At 37.2% G+C, this 16,730-nt stretch overlaps 1 protein-coding gene across 2 annotated transcripts in view; it reads right to left on the bottom strand.

Moving 5' to 3' along the window:
- Positions 1–11,036, bottom strand: part of LOC126181863 (pre-mRNA-splicing factor Slu7) — a 59,662-nt gene extending 48,626 nt beyond the window's left edge. Inside the window, exons 1-4 of one of the 2 annotated variants that reach the window (XM_049924805.1) lie at positions 10,878–11,036; positions 6,759–6,903; positions 6,398–6,583; positions 1,162–1,273 (exon numbers count right to left, since the gene is read on the bottom strand). In XM_049924805.1, the coding sequence (XP_049780762.1) occupies positions 1,162–1,273; positions 6,398–6,583; positions 6,759–6,884 (424 nt within the window). In that variant the 5' untranslated portion in view covers positions 6,885–6,903; positions 10,878–11,036. Of the gene's footprint in view, positions 1–1,161; positions 1,274–6,397; positions 6,584–6,758; positions 6,904–9,813; positions 10,556–10,877 lie in introns of those variants that run through there. The other variant, XM_049924806.1, reaches the window with a different exon arrangement.
- Positions 11,037–16,730: the final 5,694 nt, after the last annotated feature.

Genomic DNA, 16,730 nt, shown 5'->3' on the forward strand with positions numbered 1-16,730 from the left:
AGTGTGGTTTGCTTTGTTTGTGAACTGGTTACCACAGAACTTCCTTTTATTGAATATCTTGATGTGTGGCATAGTTCATATTTATTGCACACGAAAGGATATGTACTTCCACAAATATACAAGTACAACAAACATTCAGTAACACGTGAACAAACAGCCTCAGCGAAACAAAAGTAAATGCTAGCAAAGAAACCCATTTAAAGACACTAGAAACCTGCACTGTTGCCAACATATACAACGTATCATACATGTAATCACTGGAAATCTAAAGTCCACAGTTCTTTTCGAAATAATACTAGTTTCTGTAACAGAAATAAAGTGGGCATGGTGGCATAAATGACCGTAACTTCAAAGTTTGGTATATAAAGGTCATTTCTCACTTGAAACCCTATGATGTATATATCAATATAATCAGGAAAGACTATAGAATTTAATAAAGTTATTAAAAAATTCGATTTTTTCATGATTTATAAGTATACCGTATCCTTAAATGCTATGTTGGTATCCTCTATGAAGGATATTCGGACTACCTGAATATGTAGATGGAACCAATTTGTGAATTTTCTTGTTTTAAATGGCTTGATTTTTCAGATATATCGTGAACATATGTGGAAGAATCAATCAAATTTTTGTTGAACAAAAACATTAAAACTGATAACAAAACATGTTTCAACCAGTTTTCAAGTTTAAAAAAATTCACCGCCACCTATGACGGAAAATAGTGACAGGCCCACAAAAATGGTTCAAGTACGTGTAGTAGCGAGGAACAGTTTAGTGAGTTAATTAAAATTGCACAGTTCTTCTTCACATTGTCAGCCCATAATTCTTGTGTTGAGAGGTTGTTCTCCATAATACAGACACAGTGGACAAAGGAGAAAAATAGACTGTAAAAGGGATTGCAAAGGCGAAATTTGGATTGCAATAACTTTTTTTAAAATACCTGTGTCAAGAAAGGAACTTTTTCAAAAGATTTACTCAAATGCGAAATACATGAGTTCTTAAGTGTTGTAGGTATTTGACATATGTGTAACGTTTTTAATTTTTGTTCCTTACGTAATAGATCTAAGTAATAGAAAGTATCCTCTCTTCTCATCCCAAATACGGAAACTGACCCCTTTTTTAGCGTTCTGAAATCTGGTAATCCTATTAATAACAGTTTACCTGTAAACTTGGCACCAACTCTCCGTGGCCTCTCCATACAGTCCTTTTTCTTATGTGTCATTGCACCACAGTTTTCACATGCTCCCTTCCTGTATTTTATTGCAGCATTTGTCTGGAATGATTAGGGATTTTACACATGAAATATATTTCACATTTTGCTTCAATTAAGTACAAGGATAAAAAAAGCCTTACAATTTAGCAATTCTGCTGTTCTGGTCGATATTTTTACAGTAGTTTTGAAATACACAAGCAATTTTTTTTTAACTGTGAGACCTATATACTTATGGTTTTTACAGCATCACTTGAAACAACTCAAAAAGTTGTGTGTGGTTTATTTGTAAAATATTCCTTTTGTTTTGGGTACAACTTAATCACAAGAAATGACTACACATCAAGAGAGTGTGGTATGGTATGCAGAAATGAAATCATGTGTTGCTGCCCAAAAAATATTCTGAAGTGATCTTCAAAGCAAGCCACCAGATGTTTTCCTGTTGAAAATTCACGTGATGGAATTCTCCCCCCCCCCCTTTTTTTCCTGCCACTGTAATAGAACAAACCATACTGCAAACAATGCAATTTTGTGAGATCTTTAATGTGCTCACCACAGAAACAAATGTATTTGAAATATGCAAGTACAAATATGATATCCACCAAACATGGCACGTTAGCTTCCTAAAGACACGAAATTAAAATGGCAGCTGCTTGATTGCTGCCATCAGTCAGTGACAGTGAGCACAGCAACAACAATGTGTGTATATATACAGTATAAGGATAAGCAGTGCTATGCATTCACAGATAATTTTGGTTCTCATCAATATTGGCTGCTTTTTTTCTCTTTCAGGGATGTGGTTCCAGTCTAAGTTGCTGCAAATGATACAATGACATTTCTATTCTTATTTGTGAAAAATATTTGGGTTTTTCCCCTTTTTTCTCCCATATCGTGATTTCCAAAGGTGTGGTTAGGTTTTGACATCTTAGCACAGTTTAAATTGCTGGGAGTTTACCAGTTACATTTGCATTCTTCGCAGTCTTTTTGTCAAATTAGTCGCGATTTCAGATTGTGTGGTTGGGCTCAAAAACAAGAGGACAGCTCGAATTGCTGGAAAAACCTGGTTACACAGAAGATGTGATCTAATCAGCCAATTACAACACCACTTTTTTGTTGCACATCTACAAGTTAGTATACGTAATGATTGAAGTTCCAGTAAAAAAGAAAAAAAGGAAAAAAAAGAAAAAAAAGAAAAGGAAAAAAAAAAGAAAAAGAAAAAAAACTACTGCTCAGAATGACTTCAAATTTGAATGGAAAATTCCTGGAGAAGGAAGAAACATTATGGAAAACAAAAGTTTAACAAAAATATCATCGCTAGATGGTGCAGCAAGCAGTAGAACATACAAAATAAATGATGCAGGATACATGGCTGTTCCTCAGTTCACGACCGAGACACTGGGAATGACTGTGTCAATGCAGTATCACGAGCTGCTGATAAAGCTCTTGTACAAGAATGATGACTGTGCGCCAGTTCTCTGCAGAAGTACAGAGTACTCAAGGGTATGAGAAAAGGCATTCCTCTGTTATCTGGCAAAGGTGTGGAGCAAATGACTATGAAATTTTGAAAGACAAGTTCAACAATATTATGAAAAGGACAGATTGCTGCTCACCATAAGATGACATGTTGAGTTGTAGACAGGCACAACTAGAAGACTGTTACACTGAGCTTTCGACTATAGCCATCTTCAGGAAAGACCTCACACACACACACACACACACACACACACACACACACACACACACAAAGCAGGCACACCTCAAGCACACAGCTCATTATGGCTGCAGCGTCTGCGGACAGCAGTTGTGTATGCACGAGTTGCGCTTGCTTATACAGGGTGTTACAAAAAGGTACGGCCAAACTTTCAGGAAACATTCCTCACACACAAAAGAAAGAAAATATGTTATGTGGACATGTGTCTGGAAACGCTTACTTTCCATGTTAAGCTCATTTTATTACTTCTCTTCAAATCACATTATTCATGGAATGGAAAAACACAGCAACAGAACATACCAGTGTGACTTCAAACACTTTGTTACAGGAAATGTTCAAAATGTCCTCCGTTAGCGAGGATACATGCATCCACCCTCCGTCGCATGGAATCCCTGATGCAGCCCTAGAGAATAGCGTATTGTATCACAGCCGTCCACAATACGAGCACGAAGAGTCTTTACATTTGGTACCGGGGTTGCGTAGACAAGACCTTTCAAATGCCCCCATAAATGAAAGTCAAGAGGGTTGAGGTCAGGAGAGGGTGGAGGCCATGGAACTGGTCCGCCTCTACCAATCCATCGGTCACCGAATCTGTTGTTGAGAAGCATACGAACACTTCGACTGAAATGTGCAGGAGCTCCATCGTGCATGAACCACATGTTGTGTCGTACTTGTAAAGGCACATGTTCTAGCAGCACAGGTAGAGTATCCCGTATGAAATCATGATAACGTGCTCCATTGAGCGTAGGTGGAAGAACTAAAAATGAGCTCTAACACGGAAATTAAGCGTTTCCGGACACATGTCTACATAACATCTTTTCTTTATTTGTGTGTGAGGAATGTTCCCCTGAAAGTTTGGCCGTACCTTTTTGTAACAGTAGAGGGAAACATTCCACGTGGGAAAAATATATCTAAAAACAAAGATGATGAGACTTACCAAACAAAAGCGCTGGCAGGTCGATAGACACACAAACAAACACAAACACACACACAAAATTCAAGCTTTCGCAACAAACGGTTGCTTCGTCAGGAAAGAGGGTGACCGTTTGTTGTGAAAGCTTGAATTTTGTGTGTATGTTTGTGTTAGTTTGTGTGTCTATCGACCTGCCAGCGCTTTTGTTATATAGTGTCTGTATATGTGTGGATGGATGTGTGTGTGTGTGTGTGTGTGTGTGTGTGTGTGTGTGTGTGTGTGTGTGTGTGGGCGCGCGCGCGCGAGCGAGTGTATACCCGTCCTTTTTCCCCCCTAAGGTAAGTCTTTCCGCTCCCGGGACTGGAATGACTCCTTACCCTCTCCCTTAAAACCCACATCCTTTCGTCTTTCCCTCTTCTTCCCTCTTTCCTGATGAGGCAACAGTTTGTTGCAAAAGCTTGAATTTGTGTGTATGTTTGTGTTCGTTTGTGTGTCTGTCGACCTGCCAGCACTTTCATTTGGTAAGTCACATCATCTTTCTTTTTAGATATAAAAACAAAGATGATGTGACTTACCAAACAAAAGCGCTGGCAGGTCGATAGACACACAAACAAACACAAACATACACACAAAATTCTAGCTTTCGCAACCAACGGTTGCCTCGTCAGGAAAGAGGGAAGGAGAGGGAAAGACGAAAGGATTTGGGTTTTAAGGGAGAGGGTAAGGAGTCATTCCAATCCCGGGAGCGGAAAGACTTACCTTAGGGGGAAAAAAGGACAGGTATACACTCGCACACACACACATATCCATCCACACATATACAGGCACAAGCAGACATTTGTAAAGGCCTTTACAAAGTTATGTCTTCGCAAATAATTTAGGTTGTGAGAAATACTGGATTTGAGGAGCACAATGTACGGCCAGAAGTAACTGACTTTGTCAAGGATGCCATGCATCATGTAACATTTTACTGAATGAGGACTCTTCCCTTTGCTGCTGCATACAGAAGACAGAAGTGTAATCACATGGTCAGGTCCACTGAATATTCAAGTAGAGTCCACGCATCGGTACTTGATTCAGTGATTTGCAAATGACGGTCTAAATAGTCTCCAACTTCTGTGCCATGCGGGTCTCTATATGTTTTGGCTGAAGATGGAGAGACTTGTCACAAATTTTGGCACATTTAAGAGTATGATGACTGACTGGTCTTCCTTCTGTCATGAAGGGTGTATCAAGGAGGGCGATAAACAATTCCGAGCACTTGGGAGATTAGGAACTGTTGAAACAGACAAGGCAAAATTTGGGGAAAAGCAAACACAGCGAAGCCCAAGCGTAAAAAAGCTGCCTTGAGCCTGCTGAATTTTGGACTTAGGAAGTCTTGGTACAAATAATCAAAGGGGATTAGTACTGTTAGCAACTGCTTCACTTAAAAACAATGAAGGCCTTCGGCACCTTAGAGTGAATCATATTCTGAACTTAGTACATTTGAAAGACCATTCTGTTCACACACAACATGATGGGATGTCTGAGGTGCCATCCCATGATACAGCAGAAAGACCAAACATTCTGTTTGTTGCCAAACTGAGTACATGTTCCATAAACTTTACCTCTCCAGCAGAACTGTTATCCAGTAATTCTTTTGAAGAATGCTGCAAGCACTATCAGCGACCACAATTCCGTGCCTTTTGAGGATACCGTTGCTTTCACTTTCCTCACATTAAAGATATGTGATGGCATCTCTCTGTGTGTTACTGTACACACTGTACATTTCTTTGCATCATCTACTTTATTCTTGTCTCATGGTTAATGCTTTTTTCACCATTCGTGTGTTTGTAGACTAAAAATGTGATGTGATTGGCTGATCACATGATGTGTCATGTGTTCTTATTTTATTAGACAAACACATCTTGCAACTTAGTTTTGATTTTGCGGTTTCCAAAGCTATTATGCCATATTTAGTGGATTTCACATTTTACTTCAAAAATATTCAGTTTCAAAGATAAAGCACATTAAAGAGCCCTCCAAACCAGTCCCCTTTTGTACAGTTTGTTGTGCTACCACCATAAGAAGTCTGATATGGTACATAAAATTGTCATAATTAATGTAAGTTGTAAAATGCACTATTTTCCTATATTTTCAGAAAACATGTCACCATTTTATTTTGAAAATATTTCCTTCTTTAACAAACTGGGAATTCTGACTTACATTCATTTGTAATGCAAATACTTCATGCACAGTTCACAACTGGATGATAGTGTCAAGTTTGGTTCTATCAATATTAAAGAGAAAAACAAAATCAAATTCTTTCATCACCATACAAGAAAAAAAACTGATAACACCTCAACGGTCAAGATAAGAAGTTCACCAAGTATTTGCAAGGTGCAACTTATAACTAACTCTAGCATCATGAAACAAGAAAATGTTTAGAAATATACCAATGATAGGGCTACTGTTTACTGCAGGGGCCTATAGCAACACACACATGAAATATTTTACAGTAATTAAACAATGACAGTAACAAAAAATGCTATAGGTAGAGTGAAAAAATTTTTAAGCCACTCACAGAAACACCTCTCTTGTACCATTCATCAACACGGGCAAATTGCTTCTCCCTCTCTGGCTGAGGCCGTTGATGTTTTAGTGTAGGTCCTTTTGATCCAAAATACCATGGTGCTTGTGATATGTATTGAGGAATGTGAGGATTGATATCTTTTCCTTCTTCATCAACTGCTGCTGGTGCTGTTCCTGCCTATTGAGAAACTACTTATTAATATATGCAAATAACAAAAAGATCTTTTCATTGTTTTGTATAAATATGACAGCAACTATCTGACACACTAACTTTAATGGTAATAGGGTCAAATATTTAATACCACATCTTGTTCATCAACATTTTCTCCTCAAACTTATTACTGTGAACTTACCTTTCTTGCTTCTTCAAGCTCTTTTGCTTTCCTCCAATCTTCACGAGATTTCTTCTTAGGTTCATCATCCCCTGAACTTTTATTTCTAATTATTTCAGAAACTGGCACATTTTGTGTGGCTGCCATTCCGTTTTATTATACCGATCTGGAAGTTAAATGAAAATATATTAATATAGACAGGGGAACGATAGACACCATTCTGAAGCCACAGTTTCAGATGTCTGGGGCATGTTGCAGGACACAATTACCTGCCTTGTTATAGTTTTTAAAAATCTCAATGTATATATAACAGAGGGAAACATTCCACGTGGGAAAAATATATCTAAAAACAAAGATGGGATAGACACACAAACAAACACAAACATACACACAAAATTCTAGCTTTCGCAACCAGCGGTTGCTTTGTCAGGAAAGAGGGAAGGAGAGGGAAAGACGAAAGGATGTGGGTTTTAAGGGAGAGGGTAAGGAGTCATTCCAATCCCGGGAGCGGAAAGACTTACCTTAGGGGGAAAAAAGGACAGGTATACACTCGCACACACATACATCCATCCATCCACACATACACAGACACAAGCAGACCTGCTGGAACTCTTTGCCTTTAAATATGTCTGCTTGTGTCTGTGTATGTGTGGATGGATATGTGTGTGTGTGCAAGTGTATACCTTTTGGGGGTGTGTGTGTGTGTGTGTGTTTGTGTGTGTCTATATATATATATATATATATATATATATATATATATATATATATATATATATATATAAAAAGAAAGATGATGAGACTTACCCAACAAAAGCGCTGGCAGGTCGATAGACACACAAATAAACACAAACATACACACAAAACTCTAGCTTTCGCAACCAACGGTTGCCTCGTCAGGAAAGAGGGAAGGAGAAGGAAAGACAAAAGGATTGGGTTTTAAGGGCGAGGGTAAGGAGTCATTCCAATCCCGGGAGCGGAAAGACTTACCTTAGGGGGAAAAAAGGACAGGTTTACACTCGCACACACACACATATCCATCCACACATACACAGACACAAGCAGACCGCTCCCGGGATTGGAATGACTCCTTACCCTCGCCCTTAAAACCCAATCCTTTTGTCTTTCCTTCTCCTTCCCTCTTTCCTGACGAGGCAACCGTTGGTTGCGAAAGCTAGAGTTTTGTGTGTATGTTTGTGTTTATTTGTGTGTCTATCGACCTGCCAGCGCTTTTGTTGGGTAAGTCTCATCATCTTTCTTTTTAAATATATTTTTCCCACGTGGAATGTTTCCCTCTATATATATATATATATATATATATATATATATATATATATATATATATATATATATATATATATATATATATATATATATATATATACGAGCTAAAAGATGCAAGCTAAAGGATGCAACTTTCCTTTCTCCATCCCTATGCCTCTTGAAGGTTACAATGTGATAGTGTCTGGTGACAGGTGGATCTTTAGGACAGCTCCAAGTCATTGTTAGTTCAGAAGGTAGTTGACCCCCTCTTGAATTTTTTTGTTGTGTATGTACAAATAAATAATATACATTAAATTACTCAAAGCCTTGTTCATTATCTAATGTTCATCTTCTGAATTTACCTTGCAAACCATTTATACGACAAAAAGTGGGTTAAATATGGTGCAAATTTAAACATCAAGCTATGTTACAGGTCAATCTCATACCACATCATTTATTTGGCATTCACATTTGTTGGCTTCATCAACTCACTACCAAATTATCACCTCTCAACATGACTTGGATCTTGGGCTATGCTACAGCACAGTCTTTAACTACAACCTTTTTTTATATTTTTGCATGGGGGCAGGGTGTCCTATATCACACACTAGTCAAACACTGTAATACTGCATTGAATTTCAAGTGCAGTTGTTAAGAATTTATCACTCCAAATGCTACAGATAAAATCTGTGTGTGTCACTAATATCAGAAGCATATGGGTAGTATGGATTCGATAGTAAGGAAAGTATAGAGATCAGTACCATTAAGATGTGAGATAGAAGTTTCTGCCAACTTATTAACCTACCTACAGCCAACTCTATCTAAATACTATTGATACACTGAAGTGTACATTCAAAACAAATGGCATAATGTCATTGTACATGCTGAAGATGGCTCATTTCTGTAATTTTAGACATAATCCAGTAAATGAATTCATAATATTGTCAAACATTTTGCTGTAACACGGATGCCTTTCTTACGCCGTCACGACCATGTCATGCTCTCACTTCTTAAGTGTCAACACAGATTTCAGTGAACTCTTACTGCTTTGCAACAATTATGAAGGCACAGTGTAAACAAAAAAACCAAACCCTCAGGTATACCTTAACTAATTCCATTCCCAGCTAAGCTTAGAAGTGCGTACCTAGGATCGCCACTTGAGAGAGGCAAAATGGTACACTTATTTCTTCAATGGGGAAAAACAAATAATATTAGACACTGTAACAAATTAAGGATGGGCCCACCTTCTAGCAAGTACACAAATTACTGTTTTGTTTCACAAGCCAAACATGCTTCACCACAGTTGTGGCATCCTCAGTGCATCTTTTTTATTATTTTCCTTTTATCTGACATTGTGTGTGTGAAATAAAAACAACTGTGGTTTTGGCGATAAAACAATTATTTGTGTAATTGCAAAAAGGTGGACCCATTCCTAATTCATTATCATTCTTCTGCCAGCACAGGAACTGAGCTCAAAACTCCAATCTGATGATATTATACACTCCAGGAATGAAAAAAAGTTGGCTAAAATTCTATATGAAGTACCGGATAACATTGCACAATGATTAATTTTCGGTAATTTTCAAATTGTTTCTAACCCAAAATGTCGTCACAATGCAGCTTCAATTTAACACAATTATAAGTTAATTACTGATTCACTACTCTGCTGTAGTCGAAGACATCAAATTAGTTAATGATGCTTTTAGTGAAATGATTGCACAAAGATTAATGGCTTCTTCAGTTCATTTGAAGCAAACAACAATTTGGTGAAACATGCTCTTAATTAGAATACTGCGCAAGCAAATTTACATCTTACCTCTAGTAAATTACAGCGGTCAATGGTTGTTTGAAAGGACCTGGGTAAACTAGGGCAATGTCTTCTAAAAATCTGTCGAATTTTTCTCCCGTGCTCAGGTACTCAATAGGGTGGAAGTACAAATATTGGAACAATAACAAGTCTTGGCTTTTAATCTCCAGACTTTCAGTTTCAACAAAGCGATTCGTTTTCCGGAACATGCATCGTTTTTGGTTCGTTTCTCTATCAGGATTAATAGATTCGAAGAATTTTATCGGATGATCCGAAAATGAGTTCTGAAAATGCTCGCTGTTCAGTCTGTTGAAAGATTCCCACGCATCGGTTATCACGGATGATCCTGCCCTAACAAACTTTTTAATCAGTTGAACTACAATGTCTTCATCCGTATCATGAAGCTCAATCAAAAAGCATTCCTCTGTTGTCTTGTCGTAACCTTCTAGAAAACAAACTCTCTTCACTTGGGCTGGAAAAACCCTATCTACCTGAAACTCACTTATTACAACGACGTGGTCTGGCCCCCCTACAGGTTTTGTGCGATTACTGACAATAACGAAACACACTTCCCTGCAGAACTGATAGTAGTCCATAACCGTGGTCTTGCTCAATTTGAGATTTTCTGATGCTTCTCCAATGCTATCTCCACGAATCCAGAAATAAATAAGCATAAAATTTTGTCGCAATGTTAGATGAGACCCAAAAAACCAAGTGTTTTTGGTAACTGACCACTTCTTACGACATCTTCGTCTGGAACATCGTAAGGAAAATGGCACCTTCAAACCATCATTCGATTTCTTGTACCACCCCACATTTCCTATGTTACATGCTGGACAGAGAGTTTTCTTTCCTGGTAATAACTTTCGCTGTACAGCAAACTCTATCGCTGCGCTCTCATTCTCCACGGCAATATCCAGTTCTTCCAGTTGCATTACACCACACACTACGTACTATGTACCACCATCGATTAACACTCCACCACAACTGAGAGTGACATTCCCAGCACCACAACAAGTTTATGACAACACAACATATTTGCGCCCCCAGTCATAAAGGTTACTGATAATTACCTTATAGTTGGTTCTGACAAAAATTATACCACATTTACGTCATAGTGGCAAATTAAAGCCAAATGACATAAACAATTTCATTTTCTTTAATATTTTACGTGAAAACAAAAGCATTTCAAAAGCGAAGACTACACTCTGGGCTAGAACAAACAAACAGCTACAAACAAATATGTACATTGTGATCTCTTTGATACCTAAGGTTCAAAACGTAGGAAAATAAAATCGATGGCGACAACAAGATCTACCAGTCATATGAGCCAAGTAAAAAATTAAACATAGAATATTGATACGGAAGAAGCAATCAGATAAATACATGCCAAATTATTATATATTAATTCATTACATTGTTTAAAAAATTTTGTTGACAAAAAGTTCCTCAAACGTGGATGTAAAACCGCCTCCACACGCAACGACCATTTGCGCAAAAAGTCTGCGCATGTAACATCTGCACGGACAGATCGCTATCTGTGAAGAGGAGATTTGCGCAGAAATGAGATGCGCGCGAACCTGGTAGTTGGAAACTCAAACGAAATTTCTGAAATCTGTGGGTCACAAATGACACCTGCGCACACATCGCCGCAACTCTGGCGCTCGAAAGGTGTTTCAGTTAGCTGTTTGTTCAGTCTACTCTAGTGTTTGTCGTCTGCGTGTGCGTACTGAATTTTAAAATGGCAGGGACACGTCACTGGTCTAGAGAGTTCGTAGCTGAATTTAGCGACTGGGGGAAAGGAATGAAAGAGGAAGCCATGTGAAGAATTTTGCACAGAGCATAATTAATCATAGCAAACACTTGATTTAAGAATAATAAAAGAAGGTTGCATACGTGAAAGAGACCTGGAGACATCATAAAGTTTCAGTTTGATTGTGTAATGATAAAACAGAGATTTTGGAACCAGATTTTTAAATTGTAAGACATTTCCAAGGGCAGAGTGGACTCTGACCACAATTTATTGGTTATGGACTGTAGATTAAAACTAAAGAAACTGCAAAAAGGTAGGGATTTAAAGAGATGAGACCTGGATAAAGTGAAAAAAAACAGAGATTGTAGACAGTTTCAAAGGGAGCGTAAGGAAACAATTGACACGAACAGGGGAAAGGAATAAAGTAGAAGAAGAATGGGTACCTTTAAGAGATGATATAGTCAAGTCAGAAGAAGATCAAGTAGGTAAAAAGAAGAGGGTAGTAAAAACCCTTGGGTAATACAAGAAATACTGAATTTAATTGATGAAAGGAGAAAATATAAAAATAATGTAAATGAAGCAGGCGAAAGGGAATACAGAGATCTGAAAAATGAGACCGACAGGAAGTGTAAAATGGCTAAGCTGGAACGACTAGAGAACAAATGTAAGGATGTAGAAGTATATGTCACTAGGGGAAAGATAGATGCCGCATCAGGAAAATTAAGGAAACATCTAGAGGAAAGAGACCCACTTGTATGAATATGAAGAGCTCAGGTGGTAAACCAGTCCCAAACAAAGAAGGGAAAGCTGGAAGGTGGAAAGAGTATATAGAAGGTCTATACAAACGAGATGTAGTCGAGGAAAATGGGAGTGGAGATAGGTTAAGATGAAATGGGAGATATGGTACTGCATGAAGAATTTGATAGAGTACTGAAAGACTGAAGTCGAAGCAAGTCCCCAGTAGTAAACAAAATTCTGTCAGAACTAGTGATAACCTGAGGAGAGCAAGCCTTGATAAAACTTTTCCATCTACTGAGCAAAATGTATGAGACAGACGAAATATCCTCAGACTTCAAGAAGAATATAACAATTCCAATTCCAAAGGAAGTAGTTGCTGACAGGTGTGGAAATTAACGAACTATCAATTTAATTAATCATGGTTACAAAATTCTTTACAGAACAATGGAAAAACTGGTAGATGCCGTCCTGGGAAAGATTAGTTTGGATTCCAGAGAAATGTAAGAACACATGAGGGAATACTGAGCCAATGACTTCTCGTAGAAGGTAGGTTACAGAAAGGCAAACCTAGGTTTATAGCATTTGTAGACCTTGAGAAAGCTTGTGACTGTGTCATTCTGAAGGTAAGATACAGAGAGCGAAAGGCTATTTAGAACTTGTACAGAAGCAATATGGCAGTTATGAGAGTCGAAGGGCATGAAAAGGAAACAGTGGTTGAGAAGGGAGTGAGACAGGGCTGTAGCCTATCGCTGATATTTTTCAGTCTGTATACTGAGACAGCAAAGTAATGGAAGAGCAGGTGAATGGAATGGGCAGTATCTTGAAAGGAGGATACAAAATGAATATCAGCAAAAGCAAAACGAGTATAATAGAATGTAGTCGAATTAAATCAGGTGATGCTGAGAGAAGTAGTTTAGGGAATGAGACACTTAAATTGTTTCTGAAGAAGAAAAATTCGTTACTGTCGAGTGCAGATTTCAGTGTCAGGAAGTCTTTTCTGAAATTGTTTGTATGAAGTGTAGCTGTATACGGAAATGAAATATGGGCAATGAAAAGTTTAGACAAGAATAGAATAGAAGCTTCTATTTGGGTAGCAAATTAACTGATCATGGTCGAAGTAGAACGGATATAAAATGTAGACTGGCAATGGCAGGAAAAGTGTTTCTGAAGAAGAAAAAATTGTTACTGTTGAGTGCAGATTTCAGTGTCAGGAAGTCTTTTCTGAAATATCTAATCTATCTAATTCGAAAGTGTTTGTCTGAAGTGTATATGGAAACGAAATATGGACAGTGAAAATTTTAGACAACAAGATAATAGAAGCTTTTGAAATGTGGTGCTACAGGAGAATTTTGATGATTAGATGGGTAGATCACATAACTAATGATGAGATACTGAATAGAACTGGGGACGAAAGAAATTTGTGGCACAGTAAGCAGATTGAGAAGTAGTTGTAGTAGTTACTCAGAGATGAAGAGTAGTATGGAGGGCTGCATCAAACCAGTCTTCAGACTGAAGACCAATACAACATGTAGAAGTCATATATGTACAAAACAAATAAAAAGCAGAGAATACAGCAAATTTGATAAGATTGCTCATGCTTAAAATTCTTTACTAAAGAAATTACAAGTCGTTGAGCCTACAGCAAATAGGGCAATGGTAAAAAAAGGAATTGGTCGCAGACTGCTTACTACAATGTGCGCCAGGGACTGCTAACATACTTTCAATCTGTACTGTCCTATGACGTAATTTTGTTAGACAGTGAAGCAAAAGAAAGTAGACTCTGTTTTTTGAAGAGAGAGTACAGCCAGAATCTTGTGTTAAGTGGACGATTAAATCATACCTAAATAACTGGCAATGTCTATGTGAACGATGAAAGTTCAGAACTAATGAAAATTAAGAGAGGAATTCCACAGGGCTCCATTCTTGGACTCTTACTCTTTATTGTCTATGTTAATGTCTTCTCAAACTATACAGCCTGCAAAAATGTCTTATATGCTGACGATAAGACAACGATCTCAACAGATGAGAATATGCAAGAGGTGGTAAACAAAAATAATGAACTTTTTGAAAAATGTAGGGTGTGGTGTATTGCTAACAAGCTATGTATGAACAACACAAAAACTAAGGAAATGTGTTATAATCTGAAGGTATGGAAAGAAGAGAACACAGTGTCAAGCTATTGGGTTCAAAAGTAGACCAAAGGCTCTTATGGCATAACATTACAAGCTATTTGACAGGCAAACTTGCAAGTGTGATATTCTTGCTGTATGAACTAGGCTTGATATAACATATTCTAGGCTGTCACTGACACACAACAGCCACAAACACCTAAGTCTAAAGTTACACAATAAACTACCACAATACAATAAACTACCACAATCAGTCAAAACCCTCACTCTCTCTAAATTTAAGGAGATATTAATACATGGTTTAAAAATAAAGCATACTACTCAACAAGTTCTATAATAAACTGCCAAAATCAGTCAAAGCGCTCACTCTCTCTAAATCTTGGAATTAATTTGGAAGGAATATATAAACAACAAAATAATGTGACTATCATTAACTAAATGTGTAAAATGTATAATTAATTCTTGAATAAAATAAACAATGAAATACTGTAACTATTATTAAGTAAACGTGTAACATGGTATAATTAATTCTTGAATGTAAACTATACAATGATTATTTTGAAATCTTCTGATTAGTAAGTATTTTATGTATTTATGCATATATGGAAAATGATGATGTGTGTAAAATGTAAAAATTACTAATATGAATCTCCATGCATAATATATAATGTAAAAATTAGTAACAACTATACTTTTATAGATATAGAGACTTGGGAGGGTCTTTATGTTTAATAGGCTGAAGTGCTACTTATAGGTTTCTCTTGGACCCAATCTTTGTACTTTTATGGATATGTAAAATGCATTTTAACAAAGCCAATTTGAATGGTAAACATGCTGAATGGCTAATAAATAAACATATATAAAATATAACACATAACATATAATCAAAGATCTTGAAACTGTGCCTCAAGGGACATAAGGATAATTGCATTTGTTTTACTTCTTAATATGTGGTTCATAGTAAGAGTAATTTAGAGCTGAATGGTAGAATTCACTGCTACAATACTAGAAGTAAAACTTTCCACATAAACTCCCTGTGTATATGAGAAAGGAGTTTTATATATGGGTGCAAAAGTCTGTCCCTGGTACACATAAGGCAGGAAATTTAAAATCCTGATATTGAACCAAACTAAACTGTCTATAGCTCATTGGCTATGTATATAATTTCTAAGACTATACTGTGTTTCAAACATGTCTAGAACCGTAAAAATATTATCTGTAACTTGTCAGAATTGAGGTATAGTACTTACGTTACCTTCATGACATCCTTCAGGACAGTGTAAACAGCTTCGCATGTGTTGAGTATGATTTCTTTGTAGCTTCTTCTTGTTGCCAGGAATCTTATCATCACTGTCAGCCGCTCATGTGGAGGTATTGCTATCTGCATACAAGTATTTTCTGTATTAGACTAGCAGTTGTGAGCGTCAAACGATAATTATACATGTCCAAATCCATTTTCAAATAACTACATTGGGTTCCCCCTGCAACCCATGAAGTAAATTTATGTGCAAAAACTGCTTTCATTCAAGCAGCCACTGTCCAGACTATATACTATTTTAATCTGTCTTACTGTTTTTTGCATTTCTTTTCTGTTTCCTTCAGTTTTTAATGAAATAAGCTTGGAGGTTACAAAAACATAGTCTCTTGGCATTGAAAATTCTTTTCTGCACTGACAGATGATGTGAGTGGTGGATTGGAACCTGAGTGGTGTAAACACATCTTAATTGTGGTGATCTGTTGCAAACATGTATATTTGTGGAGGTAACTGCACAGACAGGTTGATGCATTTGGATGGCCCTTAAAGGTCGATTCGCACTCAATAAAATAGGTTGTGATGGAACAAGATGTCAAAACAGTCTGCAATGTGTTTCAGACGCCTATCAACGGAACATAACATCAGTCAGATGTTAATCTATTCTGCGTTCACTCACAATATGATAGCGGATTTGGTGCTTTCATTTTGTTTCCTTGACACAGTGCAGATGTTTATTTATCTATTTATTCATCCAAGAATCAATTCACAATGCTGTAGGAGTTGTCATCATAATTCAATGAAACTAGATAGCTCAAAATAGATTCCCACACATAACAAAGAAGTATATATTTAAAAGGATAGGAAGCTGGTCAGCTGTTGCTTTGTTGAAGGAACCATCCCAGCATTTGCCTGAAATGATTTAGGAAAACCATGGAAAACCTAAATCAGGATGGCCAAGAAGAGCAAATTTCATCCTCTCATACATGAGATCATTTCCTTAACAGTTACAGTGTCTCATTTGGCCAGTCCCTTTATAAATGACTCTGTCAAT

This window comes from Schistocerca cancellata, chromosome 1 (genome assembly GCF_023864275.1).
Source record: "Schistocerca cancellata isolate TAMUIC-IGC-003103 chromosome 1, iqSchCanc2.1, whole genome shotgun sequence".
Taxonomy (NCBI): Eukaryota; Metazoa; Arthropoda; class Insecta; order Orthoptera; family Acrididae; genus Schistocerca; species Schistocerca cancellata.